Consider the following 21,367-nt stretch of genomic DNA (forward strand, 5'->3'; position numbering starts at 1 on the left):
GGACCTATCTTGGCCATATGGCCACCGAAACCCACCATCGAGTTGAGACGGGAAAAAATGCATCATCTCGCGGAGATCTCGGCAGAACTCGGTTTTGTGGCCTGGCGAAACCAGGGGCGAAACTGCGTTCTAAAACCTTGGTACTGTGACAGTACCTAATTTCTTCTATTTCTTTAAACCCTAAGATGTCCTAACTCTTTCCTGCCATCTTTTTCTTGTAGTTCAGCCCAAAAAATCCAAAATATTGGCTGTCCCACATTATGCTTATTACCAAAAAATTGCTAAGAAGTATAGATGACAACAATTGATGAAAAGCATGAAAGTGCTAAAAGAGAAACGGGTTAATCTGTGTAAATGTGAATATAATAATGTTTAAAGCTGTGGAAATTTTCAAATTGTAATTGTTGTTGGAACCGTTTCCTCCAAAAGGCCGACCTTGTAGGAAAGGGAGGAAACAATATGTATATCATACAGGAGTTCTAACACGGCGGACTATCCAAAGGGGGACACGGGTGGATAAATAATTTAACACCTGCCCGCTCCCAGGGGGACTCGATATGATGACCCCTGCCTGCTCTGATACCATGTTGGAACCGCTTCCTCTAAAAGGCCAACCTTGTAGTAGGGAATCACCCTAAAAAATTTAGCTGCATCGGAAAAGGGAAACCCTAAAATCGATTGGAGTTAGGGTTTTCCAAAACCCTGACAAGTTGAGATCGATTAGGGTAGGGGCTGGAATGGTTAATGAGAGATGGAGAAAAAGAAAAAAGGGAAGTAGGACATTGGAATAGGGTAGTAAGGTGTTGGAAAAGATAGCAAGGGGAGCTCCAATGGTGGAAGGCCAGCTCCAATGGTGGAAGGTCAGCCTTCTATGATGATAAGGTTCTGATCTCCAAAAAATTCTGGGAAACTCCAAATTGCAGAGATGGTTCCAACAGTTTTTAATAGAAAAAAATAGATATAATGGAGGAGGGCAGCAACTAAATCATTGGATATTGTATTTACCTCATTACTGCTGCCCCCTTACAAGGATGAGAAGAAAAAAAACAGAAGAAGGAGAAGCCGAGAAAGAAGGGAGAGAAGAAGGGAGAGATCGATTGAAGAGATGGAGTAGGGTTTTTTCTCTTTTTCTAACTTAGATTAGACCTGCTCTGATTCCATGTTGGAACCGCTTCCTCCAAAAGGCCGATCTTGTGGGAAAGGGAGGAAACAATATGTATATCATACAGGAGCTCTAACACGGCGGACTATCCAAAGGGGGACACGGGTGGATAAATAATTTAACAATTGTTTACTTAATTTATTACTTCCAAGTTTCCCTAGGAGGCCCGGCATCAGAAGCCTCTCATGAAGGTCCAAACTGCACCATGTGGCATTTCTATTGGAGCTTGAATTTTATGGACCGGTTATCCATGTCATTATGGATCAACCTAGTAAGGTTAAGCTCAGACTGAACTTTCCAAGTGGAGATGTAAAGATCAAATCAATTAAAAAAATTAAAGTAAGGTTAAGCTCAGTCTGAACTCTCCAAATGGAGATATAAATCTCAAATTGATTAAAAAAATCAACTTCAGTGGTTTGTTTTTGTTAGCATAAAATGCAGCGTCTCCTTGCGACTCTCAGAACTAACCGCCCAACCTGTTTAAGGCAATAAGGTCACGCCCTCATTACCACCAATTGGTTTTAGCGCAGTGGTAAGTTGCTAAGCGCCTGAGCCTTTTGGCGGACCACCAATTTCAACTCTTGAAAAAAAGAAGGAAAATGTTAAGTGCAATGTGGGCCATAAGGTTGAGATGGGACCTCAAATATGACATGTGTCTGAGTCACAAGGTGTACAAATCATCCAACAGTGGATCCCCAAGACCTACCCTCATATGGCTGCCACCTGCTGCCATGACAGGTTGGGAACTGGAGTTATAGCTTATTTATTATGATGTATGGTATATTTTTTTTGTATGAATATGATGTATGGTATATTTGTCATACATCCCTATGAAAATTTTTTATGACCAACTCAAATTGTTTGCCAATTAACGTTTTGAATCCTGCAATTGAGTCATGAACTTGTGTAATCTCATAATGAGTAGATTTGAATACTTTCCACACCTTGCTGTAGGGGTCCTACTGCCATCCACTCAAACCTAGTCTGAAATATGTTAGTCTATCTGGGATGATAATCGATTGTTAGCCTGTGAATTGTAAAGCTATTGATAGTAACTGCGTGATCAATGAATGTTTTGATAAGAGAGGGATACAAACTATTTATTTTGAGGTTTTGTTGATGTTCTTAATATTTTTTTTGAAACTTCAGAGAAAATTTTTGATCTCCTATATGCTATTCAATCAGGACCCCACATTCAAAGTAGCGGTGGTGATTGATCAATTAACTCAGCTAGGGTCGGGCATGTTCGGTAAGCCTTTCCCTAAAGCCTGTTACGAGTAAGTGGAGAGGCTTTTTCAAAACCAGAGATTCTTATCTTATTCCATTCCAGTGGCTCGTCCAATAACCAATGGCGAAAACTAAAAAATCCATGGTTTCCCGGAAGAACCCCATTTTGCCCAAGTTGTTGCCCATGGGTACAGGTGAGAGAATAGTCTTGGTTCTCTCTTTTCATCGAGATTGTTCTTTTCGTGATCACTCTTTTGGTAATAATCCAATCAGTGCCCTTGAAACGCTTACTAGCCGGGCCCATCCCTGTTCCTTGCAGAGCTACAGAATGTGCTTTTTATCCGAAAAGTGGAAGGCCTTATTTGAGACTCCATCGCTCGCGGTAGCTAAATGGCCGCTCGGAGCTTATCAACCATAGGAATGCGCAATCGACTTTACTTTGCGAGCTACGAGGTCTCTTTTAGCGCACTTGACTTATCTTATAAGTATACAATAATCACTGAGCACCCCCACCCCGATCCGATTTTGCCCATCACCAATCAGGTGATGGAGGATCTCATGGAGTGGAACGCGCCTGGGAAAACCATTTCGATAAAAGAACGTGCGAAGGCTGCCGCTGATATCTTGGCGGATCTCCGCACCAATTCTCGAAACAGCACGTTCAGACAAGACTCGTAGTGTCGTCGGTTAGTTAATGTTAAAAAACACATTCAAATCCTCGTTCGCTCTAGTTGTCTAAAGCCCTCTTCCGTCGCAGCCTTGCCTGACCCTAACTAAAAGCAGTGATCAATCTGTCCCACCCGGTGGTCGAGCTGATCGTAGAGCACCCTCCTTCCTTGCTGCCGCTAGATGGAGAGTAAGCTGATCATAGACCATCCTTGCTAAAACATTGATTGTGGGGTGTTTGGCTTTCAATGTAGTGATCTCACCACCAAGGTATCCGTATCGGTTACCTAATTGGAAAGGTGGTTTTAAGAGACGTTTGAGAGATGTATCGGAGACACTAAGAGACTCAAGATACGCTAAAAATACACATGGATAAGTTTAGGATACCTGCAAACTATTATTCTGAAGCATAATACACCATAAATAAGTAGTAATTAGGTCTGACCATAGGATGTTAGGTGGTCAGACCTAATATCTACAACGTGGCAGATCAGTAAGGCCCAAATTTTGTGTAGAAGTAGGTCCCATGATACCCTGATTACCTGTCAAATTCTAAACTCAAACAAAGTTGGCCATGTGGCAATATAAAGCTTTGAAGATTCATTACATTTTGAAATGCAAATAGATGGCTCAAAATACAAAGGAAAGGTCCCAATACATGGGGGTTAAATGATTGAGTTCCTCTGTGAAAATTGACATTTGGCCAATCTAGAGCATGCCCTTCCTATTCAACAGTTGGATTTCCCAAATCATCCTTCTATGTGGCACATTAGGTGGTTAGTGTATGGAAGTTTCCATGGGTGGGCAGACCACAAGCAACTTTACTATTTTATATAATTAATGTAAGTAATATAAAGAGGAAGGAAGGGTATAGTAGTGCGCTTCACTGCTCTGCTGCTGTTGCCGTCTCTGCTTCCGTCGCAATAGCAGGCATCAGTTGCAGTTTCCCCCTCCATTCATCTCTTTTTTCTTCTTCTTCTGCTGCTGCTGGACGGTGGTGGTGGCTGCTTCTGCTGCTCTGTTGGTTGTATTAGCTGTCTCAACTGATATGGTTCGATGCACATTTTATTGAAGTGTACCGTTGTGGTATGTTTCATACTGAGGCCTGGTATTGCAATATGTATCGGGCCAATAATACCATGCCTACCAGGCTTCCACTTGGGATGTAGTTTTTCTTTTAAATGCAAACCTTTTGAAGATTTTTTATGGGTGGTCCCAAAATTTTGTTGATCTGGTGTTTCCAAGAAGCAGTCTCCTTGGGTAATTAAGGGCCTAACCATCAGCCTCAAAACTCTATTATTTGGGTAATGCCACTTCTCTCTCTTAATACTTTACATAAGCTGTTGATAGATATGTCTCTTGCAATTTATTGATAGACATGTAAAATTATTGCTCCGTCACAACACGCATGATGTTTATGAAGGATGGTGTGTGTAGCAGGCCTTTGTCCAACCCCCAGAAATATCAATCGCTAGTCACCAGAAATTGCTTGCAAATTTTATCATTCAAAATAAACTATTTTTAAATAGAAAAAATGACTTTGAATAAAACTCCATAAAGGAAAATTGGAATAAATTCTTAGACATGTCTCTTAGATATGTTCCTTTCTTTCTTTCCTTCTTTCTTAGGAAGCAACTCAATCCTGGGGGTGGGGGGTGGGCTAGTTTATTCCTATCAATGCTAAGTATAAAGAATTAAAGTTGAAGGTGCTAGTGCAGCTGGTAAGGGCATTGGCTGGTTGTAGACAGGTCTTGGGATCGAATCTCACCTCTTCTCTCCTCTCACCCTCCCCCTTGCTTCCCAATAAAACCCTTCAAAAAAGTAGTAAATATTAATGTTTGAAATTTTATAGTTTTTCTCTTTCCGAGGAACTCTACTTTTTCCTCTTCTTCTTATAAGTACAACATAAATTCGTCCCTGAACTCGTATGTGTCGGTAATGCATTTAGGCCAAGGGAGAGGAATAACATTGACCAACTTAAGAAGGGAGAAGTATGATTGATTAACTGACAGTATTGACTATCAAGTTTAATGTTTCTTTTTCTTCTAAAAATTGCAAAATAAATCGGTACACATGTTCTGGGTCTTTTGGTTGAAATGTTATGAATTATGATGTGGTATATTTGTTTTCTTCAAGAACTGAAGTTATTAGAAGTAATTTTCCTTTTAGCTTTATAATGTATTTTGGTTATGTAAGTTCTATTTACATATAGTCAACTCAACTCAATTAAGTCTTAGCCCAACTGAATGGAGTTGGCTACATGGATCCTGTTTTCCCATTCAACTCTATTCAAAGCTATTCTTGTTGTCAACCCCAATCCATGCATGCTGTTTCTGACCACTTATCCCAAAGTCATTTTTGACTTGCCCCTTGCTCTTTTAACTACTCCAATCTGAATCATATCACTCCTTACTAGTGCATTTGGAGGTCTTCGTTGCATATTCTCCTACTACCTTAAATGGCTTTCTATCAACTTATCATGAATCGAAGCTACTCCTAAGTTACTTCTAGCGTCTCTTATTCCTTTATTATTTTTTTCTAGTTTTACCACTCATCAATCTCAACATCTTCATTAAGCTATAGAATTTCTGTTTGTATGTTGTTTCTTCGCTGCCCAACATTCAGCTCCATACATTGTAGTTGTTTTATAGCTGTTTGATAAGAGTTACCTTTGAGTTCTAGTGGGATACACCGATCATACAAAACTCTAGAAGCACTTCTCCACTTCATCCACCCTACTCTAATCCTTGTGCAACTTCACCTTCCATCTCACTTTATTTATCATTGAACCTAGATTTCTAGAATTATCACTTCAAGGTATCCTCACCAATTCTCACCACCCACTGCCTATTTTTACTGAAGTTACACTCCGTATACTCTGGATTTGCTCGAATTATCTTGAAAATATTTTATTCCAAAGTAGCATCTCCATAATTCTAACTTAGCATTAATTGCTCTGTAATTCCTTTTCTTTACTAAAGTTGTATAATATTTACTTATGATAACTGGTAGTATTAAGTACATAGTGATGATGGTCCTACGTTTCTAGAATTATCACTTTGATTGTGAGATGAGTTGCAGAAAAAATAAAATTCCATTGTTCATGTGTTGTTTGTCACATTCATGTAGATGATAATTATTTACTTCTTTATGATACTTGCAGTGTTAAGTACATAGTGATGGTCATTACCAACGTTTTTGACTGTTTGTAGTTCATCAACATCAGTTAGAAATATTTATAATGCTACAACTCCTCCTTCCCCTCCCTTTTCTGTTCAGTGATTTTGTGACCTCATTACTAGTTTGACAACATAGTTAAGATTGAATATTTATTGAAGAGCTGGGATTCTAAAGATCATGCTTCTTCAGGAAAAATTGGCAGAATCTTCCTCAAAGGCAAGTTTACCTCCGGTTCCACTTCAAAACATGTCTGCATATCCTCTCAGGATGGACCACATGGATCGTGATCAGATACCTTGTGAAGGTTGGTTGGCCATAAATTCTCATTAGAGATATGTTACAACCTGATTCACCGTTCCCCCCCAAACCTCAATCAGAATAGCAGTTTATCTTGTAACTAATAATTACTTTGAGTTTTTTATGTTCTTTTATTATTTTCAAAAGGATTTTTTACTTTTATTTTTCGTTCTTTTCTTTCAAATCTTTGACTTAGTCATTCTTTTTAGCTCTAGCATATTGTTTCATTTTATGGGGGAAATTCATTCACTAAGTTTATGATATTACTAAGTTACTTACAAAAATACTATTAACTTATTATTTCTTTATAACTGCATTGGAACTTTACAAATAGCATCTGACATAATAAGGTAATTTTAATTCTTTTGGCTTCAAATTCTTCCCTGGTTCTATTGCGGCAGATGCTTCCCAATATTCCTCCATACACACACACACAGAGATATATATATATATATATATATATATATATATATATACACACACACACATAGCTTTTCTAACTTGGTCCAATAGAATTCTATTCCAAATCTGCGCGCTTTTGAGCCAGCATGAAAATGGGGTTTTCTTGCTGAATGGAGGGCTGGTGTTGCAGATGCTGACTGTCCAAATTACGGATGACCCTCCGGAGTTCGGATTAGCCACACATAAAGAGCTTAATGGCCCTCCTTGCATATTGTTTTTGCTTTACAAAAAGTAGCCTATGGGTATACCTCGATTTATGTTAAATAAATGTGATTTGAAAAAGACTCCCCCACCCCTAAGTGTAAAGGCCTATTGGGGTGAAACCTGCCTCACAGTAAGAGGTTATGAGGGAGAGGGGGATGGGGGATAAAAAATGGTCCTGACTGATCCCAGTCAGTGTTCTGGAATGATGGTGATCAGAAGGTCATAACTGTGAATTGCTTGGGATTGTTGCCCAAGATCAGCCTGATTGTCCTATCATGCCATTCTAGACAAGGATCGGCTGATCCTTAAAACCTTCAAATTGTAGATGTCACATGTTGGATATTTTTTTGGTCGCCATCTCAGCTCCACTTGTTGTAACTGTTTCAGAGCATCATCTTTGCTTGTTTGGCCAGACCAATAACCCAGCCTTGTGAAGCTCACAAGGAAATCCTAATCTTCAATAACCTTGGACAGAAAAGTTATCATTTATTTTTTTTACATATTATAACGAGACTTCCAATCTAGTGGAATAATGAATGTGAGCATCATTGCTAACCTAAAATTTATTTTTTTGGTGAATAAATATCAACCAAAAACCGCAAAAGGGCAAGGGAAAGAGAGGGGGGCCCCGCAGAATACACAGGGAAAAAGAGGGCAGTGGAAACTGTCGGAACCGCTTCCTCTAAAAGGCTGACCATGTAGGAAAGGGAGGAAACAATATGTATATCATACAGGAGCTCTAACACAGCGGACTATCCAAAGGGGGACACGGGTGGATAAATAATTTTTTAACACCTGCCCGCTCCCATGGGGACTCGATACCATGACCCCTGCCTGCTCTGATACCATGTCGGATCCGCTTCCTCTAAAAAACCGACCTTGTAGGAAAGGGAGGAAACAATATGTATATCATACAGGAGCTCTAACACAGCGACTATCCACTGTGGGTTAGAAAAGAGAGAATGAAAGAAAGTTATATCTTGTATTCATTGATAGGTAAGCCCCTCTATTTATAATAGAGGGGAAAATACAAGGGGACTGAAATAGGCGATGTGGGACTAAAACCCACATGGCCGACTGTAGACATAATTACCCCTAATTAACTGTCTTTATGAGAGTAGTGACTTAAACCTAATAACATAGGAATTAAATTACCCCAAAAGGACCAGAATACCCCCACAGTATTCTGGATTACATATTCCTACACTCCCCCCTCAAACTAGATTATACAAATAAATAAAGAGAAGCTCCAGCTTGAACTAATAAGAAAATAAACTCCATAATAATTCTAACACTCCCCCTCAAGTTGGCGCATATAAGGTACTAATGCCCAACTTGAACAAAATGGGATGAAACTAAGATCAACCCAACTGTAGAACCTCATATAGGCAGGCAACAACCAAATATATTCAATACTCTTCATCTCCCCTTTACGGCAAACTCAACCCAATAATGAAGGATACCTAATAGCAATGGTGGAGAAGACTGATCTTCTATATTTTGCACCAAACATCCTGCAAGTTCTGCTTTCTGCAATGGCTGCAGGTGTAGTGTACATAATCCCCCCCTCACGTGTAGTAGTGCACGTGGACAGATAATGTGGATGATGTAAGAAATAGTGCAAAAGTATAATATTTCAGAATTTTCCAAAAGGTGCTAAGGGTAATGGAAAAGGAAGAAGGCTATGTAAAGAATACCATTATCGTCCAAAGTGGTTATGGGTATATGCCAAAGGTATGTTTTGGGAGGTGGTGAAGTGAAAAGAGCAGTGGGATAATGAATTATGGAGTAAAACAATTCAATATATAAATTTTCAACCATCTTCGAACGATCAAACAAACACTTTTGATAGAAACTCCTGCAGGGGAGAAACTCCTAACTCCAATATTCAAATTTGATTAGTATACAGATCTGATTTGAAGTAAGGAAAAGCTCCAATCTTCAAGACTTGATCAATCTTCAAACAAGGAAGAACAAGTGTGCAAAACTCCAATTTATAAACTCCCACATGCGAAATAGGACTGACGAAGATATCTGGACAGCAATTGATGTAAGAAGCTTCAACAAAAAACTTGGATCAGATCTGAATTAGTGAACAATGCTAGGATCAAGCTCCAAAGTAAGCCGAATATGAACCAGAAAAGCTTCACATAACTGAATAGGTTCGTAGTTGCAACCAATAACCATGGAACACACTGTTGTAATCCCAAATAAACTGATCTCCAGGGTAGTAGGGCAGCAGTAGTCCTCATAAAGGTAGCAGTAACATGTCAACCAGGCATGCTTACAGAAGCCAATCAATAGAACCAGCAATGTATGTAGTAAAGCTCAATAGAACCAGCAAGTATAAGATAAATAACTCAACAGATCCGTACGTAGTTGAAGCAGCCAGCCATATAGGAACAAGTAAAAGAATAGGTTGATAAATGATGAAATCGAGTATGAACCTGAATTTGTTCAAAATAATTCAATGAATGATGCTGAAACTTGGGTTGAATACTCCTCTGATATGTATAAGAGTCTCCTCAAAAAATTAGCTTGATAGGACAGCCCAAACCCTAAAATCGATTTTTGTCAGGGTTTTGGAAAGCCCTGAAATTGAGATCGATTAGGGAAAGGGGACTTCAAAAATCTGTTGATGCTTGTCAAAGTGTGATGATTTCTTGGCATAGATGTTGTCCACATCTGCTGGAATGGATCTCCAATACGAACACCCAATCTCTTGTAAGATTTGAGACTTGATCTTCAAGTGGGAGAAACACCAAAAAGTGCAGAAAAAATAGGGCAGCAGCTATCTTAAATAAAATACTTCTTTAAGCCATGAATAATTGAAGTAGATTGCCTCTCTTGATGATAGAAACACCTCCAAAAACTCCAAAAGCAACAGGTAACCCTAACCCAAAAAATAGATTAATGCCAGAGTTTTGGAAAACCCTGAAAAATAGAGATCGATTGGGGAGGGGTCTTCTAGAAAACTTGGATAGGTGCAAGATTGAGGTCGAGTGGTCCTAATAATGGAAGTAATCAGCGCTCTCAAAATCAGTAAAAACTGAAGCCTGTAACCCTAATTTCGATTGGAGTCAGGGTATTGTCAGGGTTTTTATCAGGTAACCAAATTAGCTAACCAAATTAGCAAGTTCAGAAAGTTTTTGCTGTAGAAACAAATCCAGCCATCAGAAAGGGTTCAAACTTAGGTCGAGTAGGGTTTGTAGTAGTAGGTAATCACCCCCAAAAAATCAGCTGCATCTGAAAAGGGGAACCCTAAAATCGATTGGAGTCAGGGTTTTAAGTTGAGATTGATTAGGGTAGGGGTTGGAAAGGTTAATGAATGATGGAGAAATAGAAAAAAAGGGAAGGAGGTCATTTAAATAGGGTTGGAAGGTGCTGGAAGATAAAGCAAAGGGAGCTCCAATGGTGGAAGGTTAGCCTTCAATAGTGATAGGAAGTTGATCTCCAAAAAATTCTGGAAAGCTCCAATTCGCAAAGATGGTTCCAGCAGAATTTTAATTGAAAGATGAGATTGAATGGAGGAGGGCAGCAACTAAATCATTGGTTAAGGTTTTTACCTCATTAGTGCTGCCCCCTTACAAGGATGAGAAGAAGAAAACCAGAAGATGGGAGAAGTTGATTGAAGAGAAGAAGATGGGTTTTTCCTTTCTTTCTAACCTAGATCAGACCTGCTCTGATACCATGTTGGAAGAATCGTGGGTTAGAAAAGAGAGAATGAGAGAAAATTATATCTTGTATTCATTAATAGGTAAGCCCCTCTATTTATGATAGAGGGAAAAATACACAAGGACTGAAATAGGCGATGTGGGACTAAAACCCACATAGCCGACTGTAGACATAATTACCCCTAACTAACTGTCTCTATAAGAGCAGCGACTTAAACCTAATAACATAGGAGTTAAACTACCACAAAAGGACCAGAATACCCCCACGGTATTCTGGATTACATATTCCAACAGAAACTATACAAGCCTCAAGCCTTAAGAAAGTGGACCATGAAAGGGAAATATCTAGGCCCCAAGATACAACAATATGTCTGTTCCTTGGGGTATCAAAGAGGGGACCACGAGGGAGCATAAGGAGCTTGGAGCTTACATCAAAGAAGATGGCTTTCCAAATCATATCAATAGAATGGGAATTGGAGGTCCATCTTCGGAGGTTCCGCTCCATCCAAATGTGAGATATAATAGCCCCAAACACTAGCTTACCAATGGTATCACAGATTGTAGTACCCGAGAAAACTCTCTTCAACCAAAGGCACTCTCGGGCAAAGGGAAGAGGTCTCCTACAACAAGACCAAATGGAGTCTATGGCTTTTTTCCAGATACTGTAGGCTGGGGGCTAGGAAAAAAGGTTGATCGACATCCTCAATACCATTTCAGCAAAGAACACAGGAGGGGGGGGGACAGGGATATGGCGGTGGAGAAGAAAAAATTGGGTGGGAAGGCAAAGGTTAAGGGATCTCCAAACATTAAAACTATGATGGGGTATGTGGCCTTTTAACCAAACAATATTATGCCAGGGGATAGGGGGGCATGGGGACGAATGAAGTCCCAGGCAGATTTAGATGTTAAAATCCCATTGGAGGAGGGGAGCCAAGTAACCTTGTCTGAGAGAGAGGGGTTAGGGGGGAGGGGAGCGAGAGAGGCCCAAACTTGGGTGAGACAGGGGGGAAGGGGGAGGGGGGTGACCAAGAGCCTAGGGATATGATTGTGGATAGCGAGGCAGATTTAGGGATACTAGAGGAGTAGACCGAATGGGCACCTAAGATGGTGTAAAGGACTCTTAAGGGGTGCCAGGGATCGAGCCAAAGGGAAGTATAAGTACCATCTGCAGTCACAGAGGAGGTAGCAAAAAGGGCTAAGGGACGAAGGAGAAGGATTTTACGCCAAACCCCGGAGGGGTCAGCAAGGAGGGGAACCGTCCAAATGACGTCATTTTTGAGAAGATACGAGTAAACCCAATTGACCCATATTGAATTGTGCTTGGTTGAGATTTTCCAGATTAGTTTGAGGATGCCTGCAATATTATAGTCGCGGATCCTGTGGATATTAAGACCTCCTTCAGATTTAGGGAGACAGATAGCTGCCCAACTGATTAGATGGAGGAATTTGGAAGTTTCCTTGCCTTTCCAAAGGAAGGAGAAAAAGAGAGATTCCATGGCTTTGATGGTGGATTTCAGAAAGCCCATCGATACCACACCAGTAGATGTAGGAGGATTAGAGGACTGATCTGATCAACTAAAAAAATTAATTCAAGTGTAAGCAAACCGTCTTACTTATTTATACATAATTAACAAGTAAAATTGGATTCCTTAGTTTCATTGGACAGCTGTGCAAAGGTTGCCCAACTATGTGTTTGGAAATGTATTTGGTCTTTTAGAGCTTTAGAGCCCATGTAGCCATGAGACCCATTTCTGAGTCCAATCACAAGCTGCAAGGAGCTGAGGTCAGTTTGATTTCTTTCTCCTGCACCTCTTCTCTGGGATTTTTATTGGGATCCTTTAAATATAACATGGAGGGTAATCTATTTTTTCTTTGGTTTCTTTTAAATAACTGTTTCTTTTTTGGGTGAATTTTAAATAACTGTTTTATCTGTATGTAAACATGTATCTGTTGTGCTGAACTGCTGATAATGACAAGCTTCTACCTACATTTTTGGATTTATATATAAATCTTTTTCCTTGGGTTTTTGGACATTTTGTTTGGTTGGTAACTCATCTCTCAAATGTTTTTCTTCTCTGGGATTCTGAAATTGGGCTCTCATGGGTGGCTGTGTCATACTATATGTTTTTATTCTGGATATTTTTGGTTCAGTGTCTTTATCGTAGAAGTGGGCATATTCCCAGACCATCCAGAGTATGGGAGGGAACTTTCTGGTGCGAAACCCATTTATTTAGATGGTTAAGCCATTGCATCATTTTTTCCTAGTAGCCAAGCGATCTCTGATGCCAGAATGATATTGTTTTATGGGTAAATACCGAAGCGAGTCATTGTTCTGTCTAATATTATATCTAGATGTGAGTGAGACTTAAGTCTTAAAGCTGCATTAAAGGATGGATACCATCTCTTCCTCTCTACAAATTAATATGATTTTTGTTCTTGCAATTCTTAAAGTCATAGAAATCCATTCTTCTTTCTCCTGATTTTGCTGTCTACTTACTAAATCCAGTCCTTCCAAATCATAAAACCATAACTCTCTATTTCTTTGTTTTGAATATGATGTGAACCTTGGTTTTCTTATAGAATGGTGTTGTGATTGGTAGATACCCATTACCCTGTGCATTAGTATTTTGGGTGTCTTAATATGTTCATTATTTGAATATTGTGACATTCTGTTTTATTTATTGTCACTTCGTTCTATTGGATCCTTCTTGGTCTTAGACTGATCAACCTTGCCCCCCTCCCTCTTCTTGTTGCTAGTCCCAGCAGTAGGCGGCACAACCAAGAAACTTTTGGATGAGAATTATCAAGTATTCAACCGAATTGCAGCTAATCTCGCAACATTGGAGGTGAGTATCTGAACTCTCTTTACACTTGATCGAGATGTCTTGATTTTATTATTAAAATATTAAATATTTTGGTGCAAATTGTAACCGTGAGAACATAGATTGTAGTTTAGAATGGAAATTTCTTTCACCTTTCTCATGTAATTTCACTGAATTATTATCCACTATTGTAGAGTTCATTTAAGTGCCATGGCCTTTTCTTGGAAGCAGTAGAGAAAAAGGGGGATAAGAGGTTTGACTGTTTGGAGTAACTACGCTTCTATGGAAGTGAAAGTCACACTGACTTAGTATACACCTGCCTTGCCTAATATCCATGTATACTTTCTGTCCCTCTACAATTCTACATGATGCTTGGCTAGATATGAACAAGACGAAGGTGGCTATAGTGGAACTTTTCTCTGGGTTGATGAAGAAATAGAATGACCTGAATGCTAAAAATGCAAGGAAGACCTAGTAGCCTTGGTGAATGGACATGGAGATTAAAATCTAGTAGCCAATGCTTTTTGCATGGATTGAATTTAACGTTTGGTATTGCAAATCTTGTGCTATCAAGTGATATTTATGCAAGCTTTTTCTTGCAAGAGAAAGGAGCAGTTGCTTTTTGTAGTAACTAGTAAGATCTTGGAAAAGATTAGATGAGAATATGCTACTTTGCATTGACTCCTAACTTTTCAGTGTTCCTCTCGCAAAGGTTTCATATATCTTTGATGCCATTAACGTGTATGCTTTTGAGGGGTTTCGGAACTTCATATTCTGTATGCTATTAAATCAAAGACAATATTAAACAGTAAAGAGTGAACAGATCCAACAGAAGAGGTTCTGTAGGAGAGAAGAAAGAAAGAAAAGAAGAAGAGGACAACTGGCGAGAGGATTCAGAATTACCCTACTCGACCTCTCAGCTATGTAGTTATAAGACATGAAAATTCTGTTATTACAAGTAACCCCCTGACTAATTTCACATAAGCCCTTAGCTATAATATGAATCAAAATTCTTCTTTTTCTGTTAGTATCTGTCTACCAAACTAACTGATCCATTCAGCAACTGTTTCAATTTATTTCCTTTCATGCAGATACAAGATAACGTTGATCTCTTCTGTCGCACGAGGAACAATATTACAGCCATATTGAATGAGTATGTGGACATGTTTCACATGTTCCTTTTGAATGATAACCTTTTTTATACTTTCCCTAGCTCATTTTTTTGGGTCTAGTGCTTCTAAAGTTCAATTGTAAAAATGGCATCACTTTTATATTTGCAGTATGAGAAGTATGCCTGGGATTATGAGCCAGATGCCACCATTGCCTATATCGATCAATGATGAACTCGCAAATAGTATTTTACCAAGTACATCCGAGGTATGCTTTCTACTGAACTCACAGATTTCTTTTTTACATTGTATTATTCTTGCTTAGATGATCTATTAAGAAGTGCAGAACAAAGAACCAAATGGCGCGGTTAGAGGAAACTAGGTCCCAGTTGGACCAATGAGTTGACAAAAAGGTTTAGATTGAAGAACTGATCTATACCATGATACTACCACTCTGCTTTACTATGTATTGTCCTTGTCTTACAGTGGTTACTAGTTTAAGAATGAAGTAGTAGAGGCCGCAGATAGGAAGAAGCAAATATGAATCAGTTTGGGAGTTCATTCGAGTGTCAGGTAGCTTCTGTAGTTGGTAGTTACTTGGATCAGAGGATGGTATTGCAAGTATTTATGAATAGGCATCAAGCAAAGCATTAAGCAAAAATAAGATGCAAGTGAATTTCTTAGATTTTGTTACTAGATTAGAAACTGCATGGAGGAATCTGTCTATAGGAAATTAACCACTTGACTGCATATTTACCATTCTCATCCCTGTAGACTTCAGACCGTGTCATGTTGCACTAGTGGTGTATATAATGTGAAAGTGTCTCAATCTGATTGCATGGTTAGTCGATGGTTATATGACTTGGGATTCTTGGTCCTATAGACAAAATCTTTGTTCTTACTGGAGGCTGTTTTTCTACAAGCAATAGTGCCACTTTCCATCAATCTGGACTCTATCCTATGAAGATTTAGAAATCATATTGCGTGGAGTTTGCCTGATGAGATCAATGACTGGAATTTGTTTCACTTGGGTCATCCAGGTTTAGAAAATCTTGACTCTTAAGTCGAGCAAACATTGAAATAAAAAAGCTCTACTGCTTCAACGTGCAATTTAGAGTTGAATTTGACCTTTTGCTTGGGTACATATACTCGAACTTGAAGTTTGAATGGTAAATCTGCTGGAGGTGCACTTTGCACTTGTGAATCTGGAAAGGTGGTAACCTCTTGGAACTGGGAGTACATTAGATGTGTAACCTGATCTGCAGAACAAACTGTGCACCTCAGCTACATTAACAGATGTCAGCTAAGCTCTAAGTTTTTCTGAAAGCTTGTTATAAAAGTTAGTTGCTGACTTGCTTTTATGTGATCAATTCTTGCATTGCATGATATTGATTGACCTAAGGACAGTCTGGGTCTTGTTTGGTGAACAGCAGTCTGGTCTAAAACCGCCTCTTAGGTTGAACGTGTATTTTTTTTCCTTTCTAATGCATGAAGCCCAAAATGGACTTCTAGGGCTTTGTCTTCTAAGTTTATGGTGAGAGAATTCAGTTTCATATCAATTATCACTGCCTCAAAAGTTATGCTACTTGTGTTGTTATGTAGACCTTGATGTTTGGCTCGTCCAGAGGGATCCATCTGAAGCAAGAGTCAGGATGTTGACAGAGAGCAGTAGCGTGTAAGGTGGGGTCTTCCTGGCCTGTGTAAGTACAAAAATTTTCTTCTGTAAATGCATTAAGAAGATGGTAGGAGGTCTCTCTCTTCATTTGTGTACACATACATCACACACCCGACACATGGGTCCCACGAAGAGGAAATTTGTAGAGATCCCATTTTTGGAATCTTTGTTGACACAAAAAAAAAACCCCAGCTGATCCAAGCACCAGGTGGTAAGAAGCCTGTATTGCCATCTCTATGGCTTCAAGTAGAGAGTCTTTGATAGGAACCTTTTGTTAGCAAATACACTTAATTTAAAGGGTTGTGTATAAATTTGAGACAGGCTACCTAATGTCCTAATGGATCTCTTTGGTGCTTGCAAGTGAATCTGATTGTTCTATTGCTAAAATTTTTGATCTTTTATGTAAGATAATAGTTTCCTCAATTTCAGATGCACTTTCATTTTTATTATTGTCTATGAATGTGCTTGATAAGGATTTTGTATTCTGTCCGGTAGATTGTTACTTTGCTTTCCCTTCACCTGTTTTAGCTGAATCTCCTGCTTGTTAAATGCATGTAAGTCCTCAACAATGTGCCCTTTTACCCTCTCTTTTTTCCCCAACATTGCTGGTGTGGGAAGCCAATCCTGTACAGGTGGCCATATCTGCCATGTGGAGGCTTGCTGGGCTCTCAAATTTTGTGCACATCTTCATCACCCCTTATTCATGTCAAGTCTGTCAGCTCAGACCTAATCATATTGTATTGGAAATAATTCATCCAAAGCATACATGATAACACATGTATTAAGAAGGGGGAAAGGGGGGGGGGGGGGGAAGGGGGAGGGGGCAGGGGGGGAATAGATTACTTATCTTAATTGTAGACAACCCGAGGTTGATGATGGCAATCTCAAGTACGACATAACGTGTCACGAATCTGAAAATCATGAAGAAACTTAAGGAATCAGTGGGGTCAGAGTCGTGAAAAAAGTCACTCTCCTTAAGACTGTAGACGCCCCCTATAGTGCAAACTAGGTCCTTGCAAATCAGCCTCCAAGATAAAACAACACTCCAAACATGAAATTATTTAATAACAATGCGTTTCACTTGCTAGGTTTCTAAAGGCACGGAGAGTTGCATTCAATTGGATATAAACATATAAACAAAGAAGAGAGAGAGAGCCGGAAATTTTTTTTACTATAGTTAGATGATGATGGTGGCCACATCTATACTTCCATGTGATAGTTATGTACGGTGAAAGGATTCCACGTCAATGTATGCTAGAACCCTTCTCCTAAAAGGCATAAAAATTCTCCCATCTAAAGAGGGAATACTCCTTTAATTGACAATGGATTCTGATAAACTCACAAAATAGCTGAGGACATTAGTTACAAGCATGGTTTGAGGAAGCAGATCGGGAATGGCGGAGTGAGCCGATTGGTATCAGATTTGACCAATCCCAATTCTGATTCCATCTAATTCGTATTAGATTTCTAGGGTTCAGTCGATTCCTGACCAATTCTGACCAATTCCGGTTAAATCAAAACTGGAATAGCCGATCCAGTTTCCGAATATGCTTGCTTGAACCATGGTTACAAGCAAATGCAAACATGTACATGTATTCTTTGGCATTTAAAAAAAAAAAATTTCATAAACATTTAGAGGAAAACAATTTACAAATCTCAAAAAGTAAGCCTAAGTTTTTCAGTTCTTGCTCTATGAACTAAATTAAGAGCCAACAAAATCCTGTCTATGTCTTGCTTTATAAAACATACTTTAGAGAAATAGGTCGAGAGATTCCTAATTAAGATACTTTAGAGAAATAGGTTGAGAGATTCCTAATATCCTATTAAGAGAGATAAAAGTTCCCTAAGCCAATTTTCAGTCTCCCTCCCCAACCAGTCCACTATGCATTTGCACTTAGTCCAGGCTTCGATATCTATATAGCCTCTAACTCTCTTGTTCTATTTAATCCATCGAAGATTGTTCGTGCCTTGTACTCCTATCCCCTCCCTCCTCCCTATAAAACCAAAATCCAAAATAGTACTATCAAAATCATGATTAGAAATACACATGGCTGCTCAACCGGCTTCCTTAGAGCTTTCCACAAAACTTTCATCACATAAACATAAGCATTCTGATTTAGAAAAGAATAAAAGAAAAAAATAATATTACTTCTATACCCCTTAGACTATTGCCCGTTTTCTTAATACAACAATCTTTTTAAACAATTACTTGACATCCTTGAAACCTTACGGTGTTAGTTTGTTGTTAATGGTTGAATGGAAAAGTTCATTTTACCCTTGTCACCATTTTCACTATTTCAATTAAACTTGTGAAGTGAAAATTACACATTTGCCCTTTCAATGTTTTAACTTTGAAAAACCCTAAAAAACCCAAACCGAGGAGGTTGCAGTCGTCGGAGAAGAGGTAACCACAGGTCTTCGCGTATCAATTTGCAGCCTCAAAGCTTGGAAATTGGTGAAGCCATATGCAGACATTTGAGCTCACCACATGCCACTTGCGCGACCTGAATGAAAAAAAAAGAATTAAAAATATTTCTTCCTGACATTTCTATGTAACTTCAAGGAACCCATCCTTCAACTACCCACCTCAAAAATTATCCAATCTTCTGCAAGCAAATCACGAACGAAACCATTCAAACATTTCTAAAGCTCATTGAATTTGAAACCCTTGCATCAACTTACATTGTCAGAGTCTTGCAACCATAAACAAAACTCTTACTCCCCTGCAATTCCACCTGTGGTTTGATATTTTCAAGGGAATCAACTGTTAATAAGGCTTCGAGGTGTTGAAGATGGAATGAGGATGTCTGATTCCGATTTGAATGATAGCAAAGAGGAAGATGGAGATGGCAGAGTTTATAGGAATGGGAGTTGATCAAGGTTCGTTGAGTAATTTCAGAAAGCAACCTTCTTTTCTCTTGATGTTAGTTGTTAGTAGTTGATTTCGGTTTCAATTGGGAATTTTTCTGAATTTCTGCTCCTTTCCAAATCCAAAACTTAGTTTATTCCTTAGAAATTTCTCATTTTCGGTTGGATTGATTTTAGGGTTCTTGAGCACCAATTTCTATTCTGTCTCTAAATTTTAAATAAGATGGAATCGATCTCCAAGAACCCTAGAACTAGCCTTTGTATCTAGAAATATGGAATTATTAAGGTTATTACAATTTTTTTTTCTCATTCCACGGGCACTGAATAGTCGTGTTGCAGATGCGATGCAGTAGGAGACTAGGGGGTAGGGACGGTGGGATTGTAGGAAAACAGGCAATAAGGTTGGCAAAGATGAGATAGATGTGTCAATAGGGTTCCTTGAAAACCCCATATTAATTGTAACTCAGTGATCCCTCTATTAATGTTTTGAAGGATTATTTTTGGATTTGGCTTAACAAAAGAGTGTACACATTAATTTTTGGAAATCCAAAGAAAATAGTAGGTAATGACAAAAAGCCTAAGAAAATTACCCTTCGGCTTTTTAGACCACTCCAAATTTCGAAGGAAATTCTGTAGGAAAACTAACGAGGGAAAATTACATGATTAGTTATTTTTGGGTTTTCATTTACAAAACTGTCTAGTCTATGTTTGAGTTAACAACAATAGATAAAAACAAGTTAAGATTTACAAAACTGGATAAAATAGTGTCTCTCCCTCCCTAACTTACTTTTTTAGACATTTTTACCCTTGCCATTGCCTTCTCGCCTAGGCATCCTAGGTAATCACAAGGAAGGGATGGGAGGGGCGGGTTTGGGTAGCAGAGAATGGCGGTGGCGGTGGCAGTGGCGGGGACAGGGGTGGGTTGCAAGGAAAGGAGGATGTCTGGGAGAAAAGGCAATGGCAGGGGTAAAAATGTCTAAAAAAGTAATTTTGGGAGGGAGAGGCACTATTTTGTCCAGTTTTGTAAACCTTAACTTGTTTTTGTCTATTTTTGTCAACTCAAACATAGACTAGACAGTTTTGTAAATGAAAACCCAAAAGTGGCTAATCGTATAATTTTCCCAACTACGTTTTCATGTACTTTGTACGCAAACATGAAAGGCCAGTTGCCCAAATCCGTTTTAGAATTGAATGAGAGGGAGATTCCAATTTCTTCCGAAGACCAATCAGAGACAGATGAAAGATGAGAAGAGATACCAAGATCATGCCTAACATAAACATCCGGTCCGTTATGTAACTAAGGGTCCTTCCAAATATCTATATTCAATCTATTTCCAATTTTCCAACGGACAAGTTTTCTAAGACTCAGATATAATTAAGGTAAAGAAAATAACATTTTTTTTGGAGTCATTGTTTTCCCTCCAAAAAATACTTGTCATTGTTTGTAATGTCATGAGGCGCACTTATGACGAATAATTATCACCTCCAATTTGCTGTCCATTCCAATTTCTTTCAATTCCTTATATAGGAGCGGAAATGACCACCCTATCCCACCTTGGGCAGTGTGTTCGGGCAGGGGGTAGGGTGATCATTTCCGCTCCTATGTGAGGAATTGGAAAAAATTGAAGGGGATAACGATTCCACATATGACTTGACACAACTTGCTAGTCACATTCCAAAAATAAATAAAATTAATTGTTGGCCCTTGCAGCAAGTCCTTTTAAGTTGATTGCATACCCCCTCTAATCCTCTTCGAATTGTGATCCTTTGGTATGTCTCACATGGGCAGGGGCGAAATGACCGTCCTACCCCACCTAGGTAGGATGCTCATGCAGTGGGTAGGGTTGTCATTTCGCCCCTGTTTATGTGAGAATGCACGCCGGCCGCACATGCAGGGGGCAGCAGAGGGTCCAAATTGATCAACTTCAGCCAACGACACCTTTTCCTCATTTCTTGCGACAAATGGTTTTATGAATTTTGATAAAAAAATAAACGATTGTTATTATATGTTTTAGGGAAAG

At 39.0% G+C, this 21,367-nt stretch overlaps 1 protein-coding gene across 3 annotated transcripts in view; it reads left to right on the forward strand.

Moving 5' to 3' along the window:
• The window catches only part of LOC122664869, a 37,560-nt gene extending 20,915 nt beyond the window's left edge, over positions 1-16,645 (forward strand). For 2 of the 3 annotated variants that reach the window (XM_043860894.1, XM_043860896.1), the window contains 5 exons: positions 6,425-6,539; positions 13,630-13,718; positions 14,786-14,847; positions 14,975-15,071; positions 16,406-16,645. In XM_043860894.1, the coding sequence (XP_043716829.1) occupies positions 6,425-6,539; positions 13,630-13,718; positions 14,786-14,847; positions 14,975-15,071; positions 16,406-16,462 (420 nt within the window). In that variant the 3' untranslated portion in view covers positions 16,463-16,645. The remainder of the gene's footprint in view (positions 1-6,424; positions 6,540-13,629; positions 13,719-14,785; positions 14,848-14,974; positions 15,072-16,405) is intronic. The other variant, XM_043860895.1, reaches the window with a different exon arrangement.
• Positions 16,646-21,367: the final 4,722 nt, after the last annotated feature.

This window comes from Telopea speciosissima, chromosome 6, assembly GCF_018873765.1.
Source record: "Telopea speciosissima isolate NSW1024214 ecotype Mountain lineage chromosome 6, Tspe_v1, whole genome shotgun sequence".
NCBI classification, from domain to species: Eukaryota; Viridiplantae; Streptophyta; class Magnoliopsida; order Proteales; family Proteaceae; genus Telopea; species Telopea speciosissima.